Genomic DNA, 18,071 nt, shown 5'->3' on the forward strand with positions numbered 1-18,071 from the left:
AACTGAAGCCAGTGCTTTAAATACGCCTTTAAAGGGATATCTGTCGGAAGAAGAGACGTAGCGCTGGCTTCCGCCGACGTCACGCGAGATTTGAATAAACGGGCGGAGCATTGGCGGTGGTATACAAAGTAGAGGCTCGCTTTTTTTTAAAGAGAAAGTAAAAAAAAATTAAATAAAAAAAGTACAAAATTCACACGATAAGAAATATTTTATAAAACGACTATTTGTTCAGGTACACTATTTAATGAGAGCTAAATGCTAGTCGTATGCTTTCTTCTCCATTTATTTGAGCTAAACTGCTTGAGAGAAGTAAATGCTAACTAAATAAAATACTTTACAACCACAATAAAGTAGAGAACCGTTGTTTTAAAGAAATAAGAAAAACACATACAGCGCCTATGAAAAGTATTCACCTCTTTGTCTGCTTTACCCTTTTATTGATTTAATAAATCAATTTGATATTTTTTCAGTCACTTATTTTACATTATATATTTTTGTTTAATTGATATTACTTTGTAGACATCTGTTTTCACTTTGGCACAAAAATAGTTTATTTTTTCTGTCAAAAAGACATTGACTGTGACTGATTTATGAAATCAATTAATGGGTAAAACATCCAAGGGGGTGAATACTTTTTACAGACACTGTATCTATCTTTTGAGCTTTCTAGCCAGAGAGAATAGTCCAAAGAATTTAAAATAAATCACACATTTTTTAATTCTCTACTTCTGACACATAAGCTCAGAAAAAATAGTGCATTCATAATAGATGTGAACACCTCCTCCAGCATTGTTTCTATAACTGCTGATATAAAGATGATGTATACTACCATAAAAAATGTTCCCAAGTATTTTCATCATCTAATCCTTGTTATGTCTTAATAATAATGTCCTATAATGATGAAGAACAGACTGCTGGCAAAACACCTTGCATTGAATCAAACAAACTGACAGACCTAATGACACCATTATTAGAGCAAGTAAAATCATGACACTCCTTAGATTTTCATTGTTTTTTTTAAAATGGCATGCCCGGCATCACGACAATACAGTCCCTGTTGTTTTGAGTATCTCACGTTCACAGGTTTATCAGTCACAGCAGAAAACAGCTCTTCTCTGAACAACAGCAAAAAACAGCTCTTATTTTGATGTGTCACCTTCATGTTTAATTGGGTGTTTAATATTAACACTTTTATCAACTGAGGACCACACAAAAGGTGTACAGAATAACACCCACATTTAGTTTATTACTGTGTACAATTATTTACATTATCATTTAAATATGATCATCATTTTCATGATGAATCAGGTAAACACTAAGTCTGGATGTTAGGATGTGTGGTACACTGTCAACTTCTCAAGCTTTCCAAAGGATTACCTGCTTTATTTGACCACAAGTGCTGCCACTCAGAAGAGTTACTTTTCAAAGTTGAAAAAAGACAACAAGATTTAATAAGATTTAATAAGATATATTCAGTGAAATCAGACAGGGTAAATAGATGTTATTCATTCCTTTATCTAAGTGCACATAAGTCACCCTAGTGAAAAAGGTCCGGCTACACCACTGACCAGCAGTTTAAAGTCAATGAAATAACCCAATACAAAAGAAAACCGGAAAATACTCACATGCAATGCAAAAACAGCTTGGAATATTTCATGTTAGAAAAGATTTTAATTTTATTGTGGACCCAGAATGGAGCCATGTGGCATACCACTGCTATAATCAGCGATAATGGACAAAAGTTTAAACCTGAAATGAAACAATAACGTAGTAATTTTAGGTATTTTTTTATGTATGCCTAAATATCTTTTTTTTGTATTTAGGTGTACCTATTGGCTGGGGTTCCACACCCACAACTGATGACATTTAAATGGATCAGCACATACCGTTACAGAAAAATTTGTTGGCAACAGAGCAAGCGAAACATACCGTCACAGTGTTTACTTTCATGATCCCACTGTCTCATGCTTAAACTGAGAGCAAACAGACTCTCACACACTGCGTCTGTTTGTGTGCAGACGTCTTTGTGGTCTTTGACAGTATTTTGGGTACAAATACTTTTGTTTTATTTTGTTGAAAGAATGTTTCATCATACAGTGACACATAAATGTTGCTTTTATTAAACTTCTTGATTTTTGCTGCAAATTCTCAACCCTTCTTTTGGCTCATCTTTGTGTTTCTCTTGTAAAAGTCTCAAGTCTCAGCTTTTATGTGCATTTATGTTTTGAACCACTGGCTTGGCTGATTTTTGAATTCTATCAAAACTCATGTTCAGTCCTGATCAGTACAGAAAGAGCTTCCATGCCCATACATGCAGGGTATCTAAGGGCAAAGTCTCTCCTAACTTGATCTCACAGAGCTTATTTCAGCCCAGGCAGGTTGAGCTTCATAGAGTGTCAGTTATAATTAGTTCATACAACATCACACTGGCATTACAATGCAAACAAGGAGTGCAGAATTTAGGCAAAAGTGCTTTTGAAGGTTTAACGCTTGAGGACTTTGGATCCGTCTGCATTCATAATGATGGGCAGCTTTGGCTTCAGAGGCCTGTTTATGGAGAAACTGATGCCTAAAATCATACAGATGTCATGGCAGTTATTAAAAAAATGACCCCGACATGGACCAAATTGCAATTCTGTGTTATTTATTCTGCCCTGGAGGATGATGTGTTCTCCTTCCACCCATATACCCATCAATTAAAACCTGTGAGAACATGGCACTAGAAAACTTGATGCTGTGATGGTGGTTGCAGTAAATACATGCTTGAATTTGTCTGGAATATTTCAGCGGAACGATCAACATTTATGAGGACATGCCATTCATCCCGACTGTTACCAGGGTAGTAACTGATTACATTCACTCATTTACTGCTGTACAGTGATCCCTGCTGGGGTTATTTTGCTCATATTTCTGTTGGATTGTTGTTGTTTTTGATGTAAGACATATTTGCATCATGAGTGAAGTTATCCACTGAGTTAGAGCCCAACCCCCTGATACCTTAGGACAGCATAGTCTTCATCAGTATTAATCACCTTGCTATCAGATTTACTCTGCTTTGTTCTTGCAAGGAGACCCACCTTGCCACAGATTTTTCAGTTACTGCAGCTCTGTCATATTGTAAAATATTTAACACTTTAAAAAGTGTAGTTTAAATTTATGTAGTGTGGACCAATATAAACACCTTCAAAAGTGTTCAATCTATCGCTATATGAGTTTAACACTGTCATTTTGCTGTGTATTTAACTTTGTTATAGAGGTGTGACTTTATGTGAACAACCTCTGCGGAGATTTATTAACTTGTTGTCACCACGAAGGAAAGATCATATTTTACTGTGCAACTCTAGACCTGTACTTTTTCCACCTCTACTATTTATTTAGTGTACACTTTTTTTATGATAACATTTTAAAAGTTTCAGATTTTATCCATCACATTACAGCTTGAAAAGGTTTAATCATGACTGACATAAATTATGACAGCCTGTATATCTGAAATAATCTTCAAGCAATCATAAAGACTGCTGACAGTCTTAGCTGACTTTTATTAAATGAGTTTATGTTCTTTTAATAACATGTTGCAACATGTTGACATTTTTAGGGAATTTGTTTTGATATTTTGGGGAATTTGCTTGGATATTTTTAAGCGTTGTAGTTTTTGGGATAGTTTTGTATATTTTGAAAGGTTCAAGTGTTATGAGGAAATGTGCTTTTTCATTTTTCGCAATATTTATAGGAATTGGTCAGATTAGTTTGGAAGTTTGGTAGGTATTTGTTTAGAAACTTTCAGGCAATTTCATGAAAATTTAGTAAATTTATTTGTAATTTGAGAGAATCTAATTTGAATTTTCTGGGAATTTGCTTTTAAAATTTTTTGGTGTTTTCATAAATGTTGGGAAAATGTACTTGTACATTTTTGTGAATTTGATTGGGAACAAGGTTTGGGATGTCCTTTAAAATGTTAATACATTTTCCTGAAAATTTAAGGGAATTTTTTTTTTATGTAAAGGGAATTTTCCAGCATTAATTTGAATTTTGTGTAGTTTATTTGTTAATTTTTGGGCACGTTTTAAAAAGAAATTTTGGATATAATTTTATTTTCAAATCTGGGGTGATTTACTTCAGAGACGTCAGGATTTATAATAAACTTTAACTGAAACATCTGGGGAATATTAGAGGAAATTCAGGGGTATGTTTTATGAGATATCTTAAAATATGTTTAAGAATATTAACAGACATTTAAAGGCATTTTTATATCAAGGGAAGTTGTGTGGATTTTGGAAAAGAAAATTTCCAAATAAGTGGGATTAGCTAAAAATGTATCCATAACTAAAGCTTAGGTCTCAGGAGGATAAAAGAAGGAAAAAAAGAATGAAATCAATTAACAATAATGCTAGAAATAAAAAATGAATAAGTTTTTCTTTGAGTTTTTCAGCCTTTAAGCCTCTTGGAAAATTGTGGCATGACAGTGGAGCAGAAACACAGCTACAGCTGCTTCACTGTCTCTTCCTAAGCATCAACCTGCAGACTGTTGTCTCTCTGATGACTGCAGTCACCGTCTCAACGCTGCTGAGTTTTCAAGTCAACTTTGAAGCTGCAGCACAAACAGTGATTGTGCGTTTTTTCCCTCTTAAGTCAAGCTCCTGCTTCCTGTAAGTGAAAGTTAATGTATCAAAGGAAACTTGTGCAGAAACAGGGAACGACTTATCTCCCACTGCAGCTGAAGCACGAGTGGAGCTGCAGGGTGAGAGATTAAGCTTTAGTCCGTCAAACGATATACACCATGAGCACATGATCAAAATACACTTTCACATAAACACAACAGCAGTGCTACATAGATGGTGGATTTAAATGGCAGGGGGAGATATTTAATGACAATCAAACGTAAGAATTTGAATGATACAGATTAAAGAGGGAGATTAGAGATCATTCCTGGAGCAGCAGCAGGCAGGGATTAGCTTTGTTCAGTAACACCTGAGAAAGATCAACACCGTCTGTTCTTGCTTTGTGTTGTTTCCGTTTTATATCTCAGCCTTCCTGCATCCCACGCAGAAAAAAGGTTCCAGCTGCCTCTACATGCACAGTGCATCTAGAGTTGAATTGTAGAGATAAGATGAAACCAGAAAATAACTCATTAGCCATTAGATGATTTCAATTTTACAGCAGCTTTTCATCCAGTGTTAAAAATACAGCATAAATATAGAGATATGTCGTTTTTCTTCTTCATATGTGGATTAAAATGTATACTTTTCTGGTATTTTGATCTGACAGGTGCATAAAATAAGATCTTGAAAGATGCCATCCTTTCGCTTTGCAGCTAGTTTTTAATTGTTAAACATAAGTAGTCAACAAAGCAGCCAATTATATACATGTTTAATATGAAAAACTACTTATTAGTTGCAGTCTGATCTCATCTGTCAGAGAATTTTCATCAACTCCTATCAGCTAACCTGCATCTACTGCACTGCCTCTCTTTGTCATACAGCACCCTCTTCTGGTGAGCTCAAGGAAATGCAAAAACAAGGCAAGGAAGCTTCACCATTTGCATCCTGGGTGTATTTCTTGGAGGGGTTCAGCAAAAGTAATAAATTCACTCTATACATCTTTAAAATGACTTTATAAAGCTGTAAAATGTTGGATGACGCAGCACTTCAAGCCTGTTTTGTTGTCTTGGTAAAGTATCATGTACTTTTGACCCATCAATTCCTGCTGCATTTTATTTTTAGGCTTAGAAAGAATATTATTTTCTTAGAGATGTGCCATGATCAAGGCCACCCACAAGAGTAGATAAAAGGGAGAGCTTTCTGGGGCCCAGCCAGTGGAGGTCAGAAAACTCTTGGTCCATTCTATTGTTAAGCTGTGAAATAAAGGGTAAACAGAGGCAATGATGATAAGATGGAGCACAAAATCAGTTTTAAAGTGGTAAAATGGCTTAACAGTGGAAGAAATGGGGGAAAGGTGGTGAAATAGGATGTTATAAATGTAACAAAAAATGGGTTAGAAGTTGCAAAAACATTTTAAAGGTGGAGAAATAAGTGGAAAAGGTTTTGAAATGGGATTAAAATGCAGCAAATGGGTTAACAGAGGCAAAAAATTGAGAAAGTGGCAAAAATGGGCCAAACAGTCAAATGCAGTTAAAATTGGTAAAATAAAATTTATGTAACCAGTGGTGAAAAGGTGTTAACAGTGGCAATAATGGGGCAACAGTGGCAACGATAGATGAAAAGGGTCAAAAACTGGGTTGAAAGTCGCAAAAACAGGCAGAAAAAGTGGTGGAAAGGGTTCTACAGGGGCAAAAATGGCTAAAAAGTGGAAGTAATGGGGGAAAGGTGGTGAAATAGGATATGACATGTTGCAAAAAGGGTTAAAAGCAGTACAAATGTGTTAAATGGGTTGAGAAGGTGGTGAAACAGGATTATAAAAGTAGCAAAATGGGTTTACAATGGCAAAAATGGGCAGAAATTGCACTAAATTAATGAAAAATGGCAAGTAATTGCACCAATGGGTGGGGAAACTGGTCAAAAAGTGTCACAAATCAGAACCCATTAGTCTGAGACATTTTTTAGCTTTAAAATGAACTATTAGCCAAACACGTGCTGGCATCAGTGCTACTGGTCATATACATGCATTGATTGTATCAATAAATCACAGCTGGAGAGGGCCCATTCTCAGGGTTTTCAGGGGTCCAGACAAATCTGTGGGCAGCCTGCCCATGATTCCTCTTTAGCTCCCAGTTACAAAGAAATATTAAATATATGATTAAACTGAAACTTACTCTAGAGTGTTTTTTTAACTGTTTGTTTAATATTAGAAAAATAGCAGTTGATATTTTACAGTTTAATATTTCTTAAATAGAGATTATAAAGAAAATAATCATGAACACTGGCTAAGATTTAAAAAGGAATATATTTCATGTTTAAATGTCCTACACAGTCTTTAAATAAATCCATACAAAGAATCTAAGAGTGCCATTCAGAAATTATGAGCCCAAATGATCCAATGTATTCTTTTTGTTACAACCAAGAAAAACTGGTTTCACTGTGGTTGTTTTAGTCCTTGGAGATTGAACTTCAGTCTGCCTCAGATGGCTAATACAAATAACTGGCCAGAAAACCTACAAAAATGCATATAGTAAATATATTTGAAAAAAAGATTATTCTGAGCCAGCTTTCAACATAAAATCATGACTAACAAGACGTAGTTCTATATCTGAGCATTTCCTCACCAGGACTGACACATTAGTTGTCTTTGTATAAAGACAGATGGCCTTCATGCATTGCAAAGAGAAAAACAGGTAGATTTTTCCTTGAGGAAAACAAAACAAATGTACATACTTTCAGGTAAAACAATGAGGTATAATAAAAGCAAAACACTCTGGGATGTCTATAATGTCTGAAGTTGTTATCAGCTTCCAGTTGTTTTGGGACATAACATGTTCCTCTTAAATATGTATTGCCATTTCATATGCCAAAGTTACCAGTTTAAATCCATCATCCTATGTCAGCAGTACATTATCCATTATTACACAACTTCCATCAAAATAGAAGTTTTTCTGGCTTTTCCCACAGTGCTACTGTAATCTCCATCACAGCAGATTTGTTTTCAGGGTAGTTTGACTCCTCTGAGCTGCAGGAACTCACGTCAGAAACACAGCTGGAGGTGCAGCTCAGTCACACAACGTTCCCACATAATACTGATCTAAACTGTATAAACATGGTCAGACATTAAATAAAGCAGGGTATAGAAATACAAAAACAGGTAAAGTGTAGCACTTTACATTGAAAATATATCCATTACAGTTACCTTTTCAGTCTTCATTTATCCTTCATGTTACCAAAAAATAATGTTAGTGCTGTTAGTATTGCTCATCATCACATCATGACAGCGTGGGAGGCTGCTTAGATGGGGTTGCTTTGTGTAAACATGTTGCGCCACATGATGGACATGTGATTCCTTCATATCACTGAGATGGAAAAGGCAAACAGAGGTTGTGATTTTGATCCACCTCTTTTCTGCACCTTTGTATCCTTTCTCCAGGGTTTAGACCCCCTGTCAGAGCAGTTTATGGAGAGAAATGGTATTAAATACAAAGAATCCAACTGAATACTCCTTATTTCCAAACAGTTAACCACTCTACTCCACTTTCCAGATAGCAATTTTTCCATCATGCTTTCCAGCTCCACTAAGGACATAGCGATCTTCCGCAGAGCAGAGCGCCATCACCTTGTCAGTATGGCCATGAAGTTCCTTCAGGACCTGATGGCGCTCTGTGTCCAGGATGTAAATCTTCCCTTTGGTAGAACTGCGGCCAACACCACCAACCCACACCTAAAGGAAACAAGGATAGATGTTTATGCATTGCCGTATAACTCCCATAATTATCATAATTTTTGTATTCTTTTTTGTGTGCATATTAGTGTAGTATATTGACCTGTTTTTTAACTTTAATCATGCAGTAACATCCAGTGCAGTCCTGCAGAGACACCCGGTGACAAGGTTTTGAAGTGTCCTTAATGTGCCAAACACACACTTCTCCTGAGTCCATACAAATACTCCACAGCTCCTCCCTCTGGTACAAAAACAAGCACACACAAATATGATGTTTAAAAAAGAGATAACTGAATCCCAGCGTCAGACTCAGTGTTTGTGTTTACCTCTGGTAACAGCAGGATAGAGCTGAATGTAGCTGTGGATCCTTTCTGCTGCTCTGGTAAATTCAGACGTTGTTTCACTAAACCGTTTCTCCACACCTCCATGATACTGTCTCTGGAGCCTGGAGAAAAAGACAAACAGAGAGAGGAAAAGAGATTATTTAATCACACCATAAACTCCAATGTTTAATGTTTTAACATGTCAACAAAAGTGTCAAACTTACAGCACCACAGTGTTGCGTTAGAGCTGAGCACAAACTGCAGGCGATCACAGGAGAGACGGAAGTGCCTCTTCACCTTAGTGATGAGATACAAAAAGTGTCAAATTAGAAAAACTAACCAAAAAACTTCCCATTGCAACAACAGAAAAAAGAAAATGGAGAGACAAAAAGGCCTGTGTCCATAGACAACCTTTTTTTTTTTTTTTTTTTGCTCCAGCAGCGCCCACAACCTCAGTGTCAGAACTCTTAAGTGTCTATTGTAGCTAGATAACTAGTTTATTTCTTCTTTCCTTGGGAGGATTTATCAGGTGTTCTTAAATAGATCTTTCTGCTTTGTAGTATCCTTCATTCAAGAAAACATGAAAACAATGAAGCGGAGTCCTGTCCTGGCATTAGCAGCATCTTTAGACTTTTAAAGGTGCAGTTTGTAATATTTTCACCCAGTAGTATTTAGCCAAAAAAAAAGAGGTAAAAACAAAACATAATACTTATAAGGAAGCCCATCGAATTTAGTGTTTAACTACATGTAAATATCTTTATCTATTTCTACTTTTTATTTACTCAGAATAAGTCTTTAATCCATACATAGCAGGGCTGGGCTGATTAGTTGGCCAGCTGATTTAATCAACCAATAATAGCTTTTAAGAAATTAAAGCTAGTTGGCCAAAAGTCGGCTGATAGATGCCAATATAAACTCTTGTATTTTCAATAATAAAGTGAAAGGAATGACTTGGTTTTACTTAGACATGATGTCTGTGTTCTATTATTTGTCCAGTAGAGGGCACTCTGACTCCTGTCATGTCACACGCTCCATATTTACTTCCTTAGAGCAGACTGAACTACAGCCAGGAGCAGCTTGGCAGGGCATCAAATTTGTTGAAGAGAATAGTTTGCCTTAATGTAAGTTTTTAACTAGTTTGTGAAACAGTTCCCTGTTTCTTGTCCATGAGTCATAACGTGCCTCATTGTGTTGGTAACACTTATATGTTTATGTTAGCGAAGTAAAGTTAGGATAACGTAGCTTAACATTAGCTAGCTATAAACTTTAGCTGAGTCAGTAATGACATGACGAACGTAATGGTGCAATATATCACAGTAATAATATGCTCACTCAGTGTTTTACAAGTGACTTTTATGACGTGTTTCTCTACTTACCTATAACCGACATATAATAATAAATAATAAATTAACCATTTGTTAATTCACTGACCAATTTATTAGACACATCTGTGCAATGCAAAGCACTCTAACAACATCTCTACCATGAATTCTACTTCAATAAATGTGTGACTTTGTAAATGTTGTTGACATTGTCAGAGAGATGATTCAATCTTCTTTATGTTAATTACTTATATTGTAGTGAAAGGTGTTCCTTATATTTTGACCTCTGGTGCATGTGAGAGCGGTTGGCAAAATTTCCCACACTCCTCAGTTTGATGCTCCTCACACCAACACCCACTACCAGCTTAATAAGAAAGCAGACAGAAGAACTGTCAGCTTTCTGACAGTCAACAACATTTCAAAAGTAACTAGAAAAGCACCCAGAGAGTGCAGACCTCTGCATTAGCCCTATCTCTCAATAGTGAAGAACCCTTTAAAAATTTCTGGATCCAGATGGTGATCTGGATCAGTCCCAAAATCTGTTCAGTTCTTCCTTATGCCATTTCTGACATTTCCTGAAAATTTCTCCGAAATCCACCCATAACTTTTTGAGTTATGTTGCTAACAAACACACTAACAAACTAACAAACCCTGCTGATGACATAACCTCCTTGGCAGAGGTAATAAGTTCATTCTAATAAAAGGATCAGAAGTGGCACCAGGACATAAATAGCAGACATGGACACTGGCCTTTAATCTGTGAACGCTCAATAAAAACATAAGTATGGCATTTTATAATACAGGGCTGTTTTATTCATTATTGAACAGCAGCTTTAATGTTTAGACACTATACCAACACAATAAGAGTTTAAATCTATCTAAAGACTAAAATGATGAACAAAACAAACCTGCAGTGTTGAGACGTCCCACACCATGACGCTTCCCTCTGCACTGCAGGAGTACGCCACCTTCTGGCTGCAAAAAACAGACAGTACATCTTAGGCAAACTCTTATTCTAGCAACATTAATACACAAACTAACCTGACAGCACAATGGCTTAGAAAAATCACTGTAAGAGTAACAACATAGTTTAAAACAGCATTTCGATCACGCAGAATCAAGACGACAAAGATGGGACACTTGGAGAAATAGTGCTGTTATGGTAGCTAATACTAACCTGTATTTGTCGGTATCTACTGCGAGTCCTGTGATCTCAGCTCTGTGTTCAGTCAGCTGTCTGTTACACACCATGGCCACCATGCTGATGATGTAGATCACTGAGTCCTCTGAGCCCATCCAGACCTGGTCCTTATCAACTCCCAGCATGCAGTTCTGCGACAAAAGAAAGAGGAAGACAAAATGAGTCACCCTGCTGCAACCACAGGTATTTTCACAGACATTTAAAGAAATACAGGCTGTGAAATATGAAATCACGAGGGGAAAATTTTTGGCTCAGCACAGGTTGCTGAGGAGAGAAAGTATCGAGGTTTACATGAACTAACATATTTATTCTTTTAACTTTGTTTATTTGTTTGTTTGTTTTTGGATTAGTGACATAAAATGTAAATTTAAATGAATGAAATGAATGTAAGACTTATCAAAAAATCAATCAGAAACAGTTACAAGTTTAACGTTTAATGTTAAAAAAAAGACGTATAGAAAATAAGAGACAACTGTTATATTTATGATTAATCCTAAAGTTGGTCGAAGCTTTAACACTGTGAAGATATGCTGCTTTTTCTCCCAGTTTTTTCCTGGGTAATGTGAGTTTAAGTCTTTTAAGAAAATATAACTTCACTTTTAAATAAACAAAACATTCCCCAATTAATAGAGGCAAAAAAGCTGACTCAGAGCAAAATCATTTGTAAGAGGAAAAGTGAGAAGTGTTAAGTAGGGGGAAAATTTTGTGTATTGTTTTTCTTGTCCACTAGATGGCAACACAGACAGCTAAATGGCAGAATTTACCTGTGAAACACTGGATCATCCTCTAAACACAGTCTTGGGTTTTTAGTCTAACAGATTCTTGCTTTGCAAACATAAAGCTGTCCAAAAAGATTCTGTTGCTTGTAGCCAAAACCTCAAACAGTGGCTTTGGCTATGACACGGCTTGTCAACATATTTTCTATTATTCTCTTATCAGTTGCTTTAGATTTGCATTCTTCACATAACTTTGAAAAATCCTTGGTCCAGATGTTTAACACGTGACCTGGCAGCAAACTGTGCAAACTTCATAGCTGGTTTTAGAGAAATAAAAAGGTTCATATCTGTTGCTCTGGTTAACATATTTCATGTGACTGTGACCGGCATGCCTGGAGCAGAGGTCAGTGATTAACACCACCCTTAGTGACGCCTCAAACTTATACCCTAAACCATTTACCATTAACTTTCTGCAAAGACCTTGACAGCTTTGACTTATTTAAATTTTGTTGTTGAGGATTGAAAGATTCGGGTGTAAGGGGGGATAAAACTATTCAAAGCACACTGTATCCTTCCAAAATCAAACATGTGGTTGCAAGTCATAAGGATAGTGCTGATACTGCTCAAAGTAAAGCAGTGGAGCAGAAAAAAAACCTGAAAACAGTTTTATCTGTATCTGATGTCTATGGCATGCATGTGCAGTTTATCTGTTGCAATCAAACATGCTTTCAGTTAGTGACGGAACATTTGAAATAAAAGACATTAAATAAGAGACATATCTTTTTGTATTATATTCATTTTTCTAGATGTATTGTTTTACATTATACAGACATAAAAAGTGTGAATTTAGAGTAAAATAGATGTAAATAATTTAGAAGGAGTGGCTCAGAGAAATTCACTGATTTGAAGAGATCTCTGTGGAAATGTCTGACTTAACTGTGGCACAACTGTAAAGCTATGCCCCAATTTAGAGTAAGCATTCTTTGAAGGACTTTACCTATGAATACTGACCTTGATCTGAAAGGGGAAGATCAGTTCTACAAAGGACTTTCACTTTGTAGCACTAATTTTTCCTGCTGTATTTTTTATTCCTAAGCATTGGCCGTGTCACCTAGCAAACTGAAAAGCTGCACAAGATCCAGCTAAATTAACTTATTTGTTAATGTGACATTTTAATTTTACAATTTCATTTAGCAGACGCCTTCATCAAATAAATGTACATCTTGTGTGACTTACTTAGCCTAGTACAGTATTTTAGAGATAATTTGTAGTTTCAAGGTCCTTTTCCCTTGAATTTAAAAGTGCACTACTCAGTCACTTCAAAGTCTACCAGCCCATTTAAACTAGCATATATGAAAATCCTGGATGTATAGGTTGTTTGCAATCATGAGATCCTGAATGTCTGTTGGGGTTCAGGAAGTGGGGGACAGCCATCAGGAAAGGATGGGAACTGAGGAAATTAGGACTTAACAGCTCTAAATGGGCCTCTATGCCTTAATTAATCATCATCATCAATATCACAATTTATTAAATCCTGCAGACCTCCTAGCGTCTAACGTCATCTAGCCAGATGAAGGGAGAAAGAGTATTTAAGAGTCTTGTACTGAGTCAAGAAGCTAGCTGAGCCAATTAAACACGTAAAAAAAATCCTCATTTTGTCACAAACATGCTTTTAATTGAAAAGGTGATATAATATCAACTGAATAAACCTTGTGGAGTAAGCAAACGAATGAAGATGTGCCATTCACGAATGAGCATGTTCTACAAAACAGCTCTTTCCATCCCTTGTTGTTTTTAATACACATTTAAAAGCCCAACTGGTACCAAATGAAGAGCTGTTTGGGTAAAAAAAATCAACCAGCTCTACTGACCTGAGCCAAATGATCTAGATCTCTTACAAGAGACAGATTTCCCACCGTAACGAGTGAGAAAACATGGCTAAGAGCTGAGTTTAATGTGCCTGACCACAGATAAAAACAGAGCCTACACTGAGCAAAAACTGAGGCATTTTTAAATTCCTGCCAACTGCTGTGTCTCTGTGAATTTTTAAAACTTTTTTTTATTTTGTTGCCTAAATATTTTAACTAATATTTCATAAACAGTTCAAAGCGTGGCCTTTTGGTAGTATTTCTCCATGCAGAAATCATTTCTTGTCCCCCAAGGAGTGTTCTATGCTGTTGCGTGGCATCATCTGCATAGAACCTATTGCTTTTTTAAAGCCATTTTGAAAGAATGTCAAACCCCTAATGCTAATGTGATCATCCAGTGCCTGAAGCTTTGAGTAAAAAAGTACGTAACTTCTGGAAAACCTTGATATCTTTATGAACATACAAATGTAACAAAGCATTTAATGCCAACTTTGAAGCTCCATTTCCTTCTCTGCCATTCTTTGCATGAGACAAGCATTATAAAACATTAGCGTGCCTTTAAATTGATTGCAGCAGAGTTAGCTGAGAGTTTCCTTCGTGTTTTTGAACATTTGTCTTAATTTTTGTTTTGACGTTCAGTTAGACTTTCTTGTAATCATGTGGTGTGTGACATTTTTTTTTTACCAGTCTTGCATTTCCAACATGACAGGTGTGAGTGAGGAACCAGCTGGAGGCATCAAACACCATCACCTTCCCCCCGCACACAGACACCCATAACTGACCTGAAACACACACAGTATTTATCAGTTATTTCTCAACACCGTATCCTAATCTTGAAACCCACAGCTGCCAGAGTTTACTCTTTCAGGAGGCTGGGAAGGAAAAAAAACTGAACATCATCCAACAATTCAAATGGAAACACTTCATATTCCAAGTTATTTTCTGCTGCCGGACTCCACCCAGGCCTCACCTAAGGGTACCAACTTCCTCTAACATATTCATCACTATTTAAAAGCATCCCTGGTGGAAAAAAAGAAGGTTACTAACAACATCCTGTTTCATTGAAGGAGGGGAAAAGAAGGACAGTGGGATACAGAATGAAGGGAGAGAGCTTTGCTGTAGAAAGTGTGAGACAGGGAGAGAGAAAAGAGTGAAAATAGAAGGGAGAGAGAAAGAGAAGGAGGTGGGGTAAGGGAGTGAACTGGACACATGCCAGGAATTCAATTTAGTGACCTATATTCAAACCAGAAAGGGATAGCGAGTCAGAGGGGCACTCTGAATGGTCAGATTTGTTCTTTTCACCAACAGAAATCTCTATGAGCTGAGTAGTGTGTGAATATGAGAGATTCTCTGAGTATGAGTGTGCACAAATCTGTTAGTGCTGGAGGTCAGTGTGACACCAGACGGGGATGTAAGTGGCCCCAGATGGCTGGCTGGTGAAGCCTTTGTGGTTCTTTTAAAGATGTTCCCTTTCAATCTTGCTGCCACGTAATGCACCAGTGTGTCTATCCTCCCCATAATGAAATCAAAGGACTTCATACAGAGGGTAAACAGCAGGAAAAGTTCAAACTGGATGACGTGTAGAGAAAAAACTTCTGTGCTCCTTGCAGTTTTTGCTGTCTCAGAACTCCCATTGAGGGTTAAACATCTTTATTTCTAAAGTTGTTTCCTCCTTATGGGTTTTTCTGCTATGAAGAAACACTGTCATGTCCAGCCAGCCACCCCCTGTTGCATGTCACCAGATCTTTCTCTTCCTCCTTAAGTCATAAAATGTTAACAAGGAAAAAGCATTGCTGCAAGTCAATTTGTCTCTTAATTAACTGTGCTACTTGTGGAGCATGTTGCCTTGTTTTGCTCTCGGGGGGGGGTGTACATTTAGCTCATTTATTAATCTACTCATTAGAAAATTGTATGTTTTCAGACATTTTTAAGTCAATCAAAATCTTGAAAACATGCTGAAAAAACACTGAATTCTTCAAAAGTTAAAAGATTTTTACGTGACTTAGAAATCTCATTTGAATACCTTGATGTATTGTTTTGTCTTATTAATATTATAATTTTTCAACATTACTATTATTATTGTTTCAATTTTAGTTTAAATTTTTTCTTCTTCTTCATCCCTCATTGTCCCTCATGTCCTACTTGTATATCACTATTTTTTCTGTTATTACTAAAGAATAAAGGCAAAAAATATGCACAAAAATAAAGCAATAATTTGAAAAGTGTGCCAACCCTTTTGCTGATCATATGGAAGAACTGAAGTCTTTGAAAAGTGAGACTTCAGGTCAAGGTAGAAAATCTACCAAGTTCTTATTCATGAGATAGATTGTTATACCGTATAAAAATATTTGACAAAACTAGTTGGTTTGGCTGTTCTTTTTTAAAGATTATTATTCTGGGCATTTTCCCTTTATTCAATAGCCAAAGAGAGACAGGAAATACGGGGAGAGATTGGGAGACATGCACCAAACATTACTGATACCTGTAATCGATCCTGCAATCAGTGCATTGGGGATTATAGTAGCCTCTGGTTATAGATGCCTGCTCTACCCACTGAGCTACACTGGCACCCTTGGTTACCTTTTGTTAATCAAAAAAAGAAAAAAGTGGGAACTTATAATCTTATTTCCTTAGTTGAATTGTGCTTCTGAAAAATTGTAGCACATTAGATTTCGTATTCAAATATATCCATCAGTTGTTGCTCCAGGCAATATTCTGCGATTTTACAATGTCCAGGAAAGAGAAAATAGTCTTAGATTTACAAGCCTAAACACAACTTCCAGTGCTACTCTTCATGGAGTGGCACACTAAGGAATATCTGCCTCATTCTGTGATTCCTCATGATTTCCCAGCTGTCATTAGGAGGGCTGAGTTATAGGACAAAAATGCCTTGAGGAAAGACTCCCCTCCACTGTTTTTCTCAGTGTAGTCTTTTATAGCTTTTCTGTAAAGGAGACAGGAAGGGGAAGTGTTGTTAATCTGCAGCTTTATGACTGCTGTCTATTTACATTTAAGAAAAACAAAGTGAGTGAGTGAGCAAGTCAGTAAGAGAGAGGTAATGACAAAGCAAAGGTCGTGTATTTTTTTGTCAGACTCTCTATTTGTCACTGACTGTGTAGTTGAGCAACTGCCCTGAGAAAGACAGAGAGAGAGAAAGTAAGAAATCAAACACCGTCATTTCACTGATAGTCTGAACACCAACGAGATTTATTGGGTACAAGGACTCAGCATTAAATGTGTTTTTTTTTTACCTGGTGTGTAGAGAAGAACATCTACAGCCTGAGGAGCAGCCAGTTCCAGTGAGGGGTTAATTTTGTGCTTCAGCGTCTCTGCTGTTGTCTTAGGAACCATCATTGGCACTACAGACACAAACCGCTGTTAGAGAGAAGTAACTAACCTCTAACAGGTGATGAATGCACAAACACACTGAAAAGGATTCCAGACAGCTCTGATGAGTCTATACAAAAAAGGAATACTTGGAAGTTTCTAAATAAATCCAGACTAAGCTGTTCAAGCATGGAAATGGCAAAGAAAAGGTTGTCATTAACCCCGAAAGCATACATTAATTTGGTAACAAAAGGGCAATTAAAGAAAGCAGAAGTAACAATCAGTATGTTCACATGCACAGAAGTTCAATCAATGGCACTCTGTCAAGACTTGCAGATTATAAATTTGCGGTTATAATTTTTTTCTCTTTATTAGCAGTTCTTCATCTGCTTAAATTGCTGTTATTTATATTTGGTGTTATGGCTGTTCTCGCATCCCCCTTCCCATCCACAAGCCTTCTACAAAAGCATTAAGCAGGAATAGCACACAATCCTGCTCTTCCTATGACTACAAGGAAAGCCTGAGGCAGGGAGAGAAGCAGCAATAAATCCAGAGCAGAGCACTCAGAATGACACAGATTAAGTCAGATATAGCATAAAGGAGGAGCTGGGGTGGAGGAGGGTTGCAAAAGCAGCTTTCAGAGGAAGAGGCAAAGCATAGCCAGGCTAGAGCAGATCAAATATGGCAACATGAGTGCAATAAGCCAAAAATGTGCTTAGAGCGAATCAGCTGGCCATCAGCTGATGAGGGCTTGTGCGAGATCAGCTGATCTTGATTATATAGCAGCGCTCGACTCTGTGACCTGCATGAACTAACACTATACGCTGGATTTATGTCAAGCTGCAGGATAAGGATATTCAACTGGACAACTGCCCTCCTCCCAATATACAAGCACTAGGAGATAACGGATTGACAGAAGTATAACTAGCTCTGTTAAGGTAAGTGGAGACATGCAGCCTTTAAGCTAGCTACCACAGGAATTTTCTCTGGTT

General features: G+C 36.9%; 1 protein-coding gene across 2 annotated transcripts in view; it reads right to left on the reverse strand.

Annotated features, from left to right (window-relative positions):
* Positions 1 to 4,687: 4,687 nt before the first annotated feature.
* The window catches only part of dennd3a (DENN/MADD domain containing 3a), a 33,148-nt gene continuing 19,764 nt past the window's right edge, over positions 4,688 to 18,071 (reverse strand). Inside the window, exons 23-31 of one of the 2 annotated variants that reach the window (XM_041809756.1) lie at positions 17,004 to 17,111; positions 14,437 to 14,534; positions 11,145 to 11,299; positions 10,876 to 10,942; positions 8,870 to 8,942; positions 8,649 to 8,767; positions 8,426 to 8,563; positions 8,218 to 8,322; positions 4,688 to 5,083 (exon numbers count right to left, since the gene is read on the reverse strand). In XM_041809756.1, coding sequence (XP_041665690.1) covers positions 4,979 to 5,083; positions 8,218 to 8,322; positions 8,426 to 8,563; positions 8,649 to 8,767; positions 8,870 to 8,942; positions 10,876 to 10,942; positions 11,145 to 11,299; positions 14,437 to 14,534; positions 17,004 to 17,111 — 968 coding nt within the window. In that variant the 3' untranslated portion in view covers positions 4,688 to 4,978. Of the gene's footprint in view, positions 5,084 to 5,487; positions 8,323 to 8,425; positions 8,564 to 8,648; positions 8,768 to 8,869; positions 8,943 to 10,875; positions 10,943 to 11,144; positions 11,300 to 14,436; positions 14,535 to 17,003; positions 17,112 to 18,071 lie in introns of those variants that run through there. The other variant, XM_041809757.1, reaches the window with a different exon arrangement.

The sequence above is a fragment of the Cheilinus undulatus genome, linkage group 16 (assembly GCF_018320785.1).
Source record: "Cheilinus undulatus linkage group 16, ASM1832078v1, whole genome shotgun sequence".
NCBI classification, from domain to species: domain Eukaryota; kingdom Metazoa; phylum Chordata; class Actinopteri; order Labriformes; family Labridae; genus Cheilinus; species Cheilinus undulatus.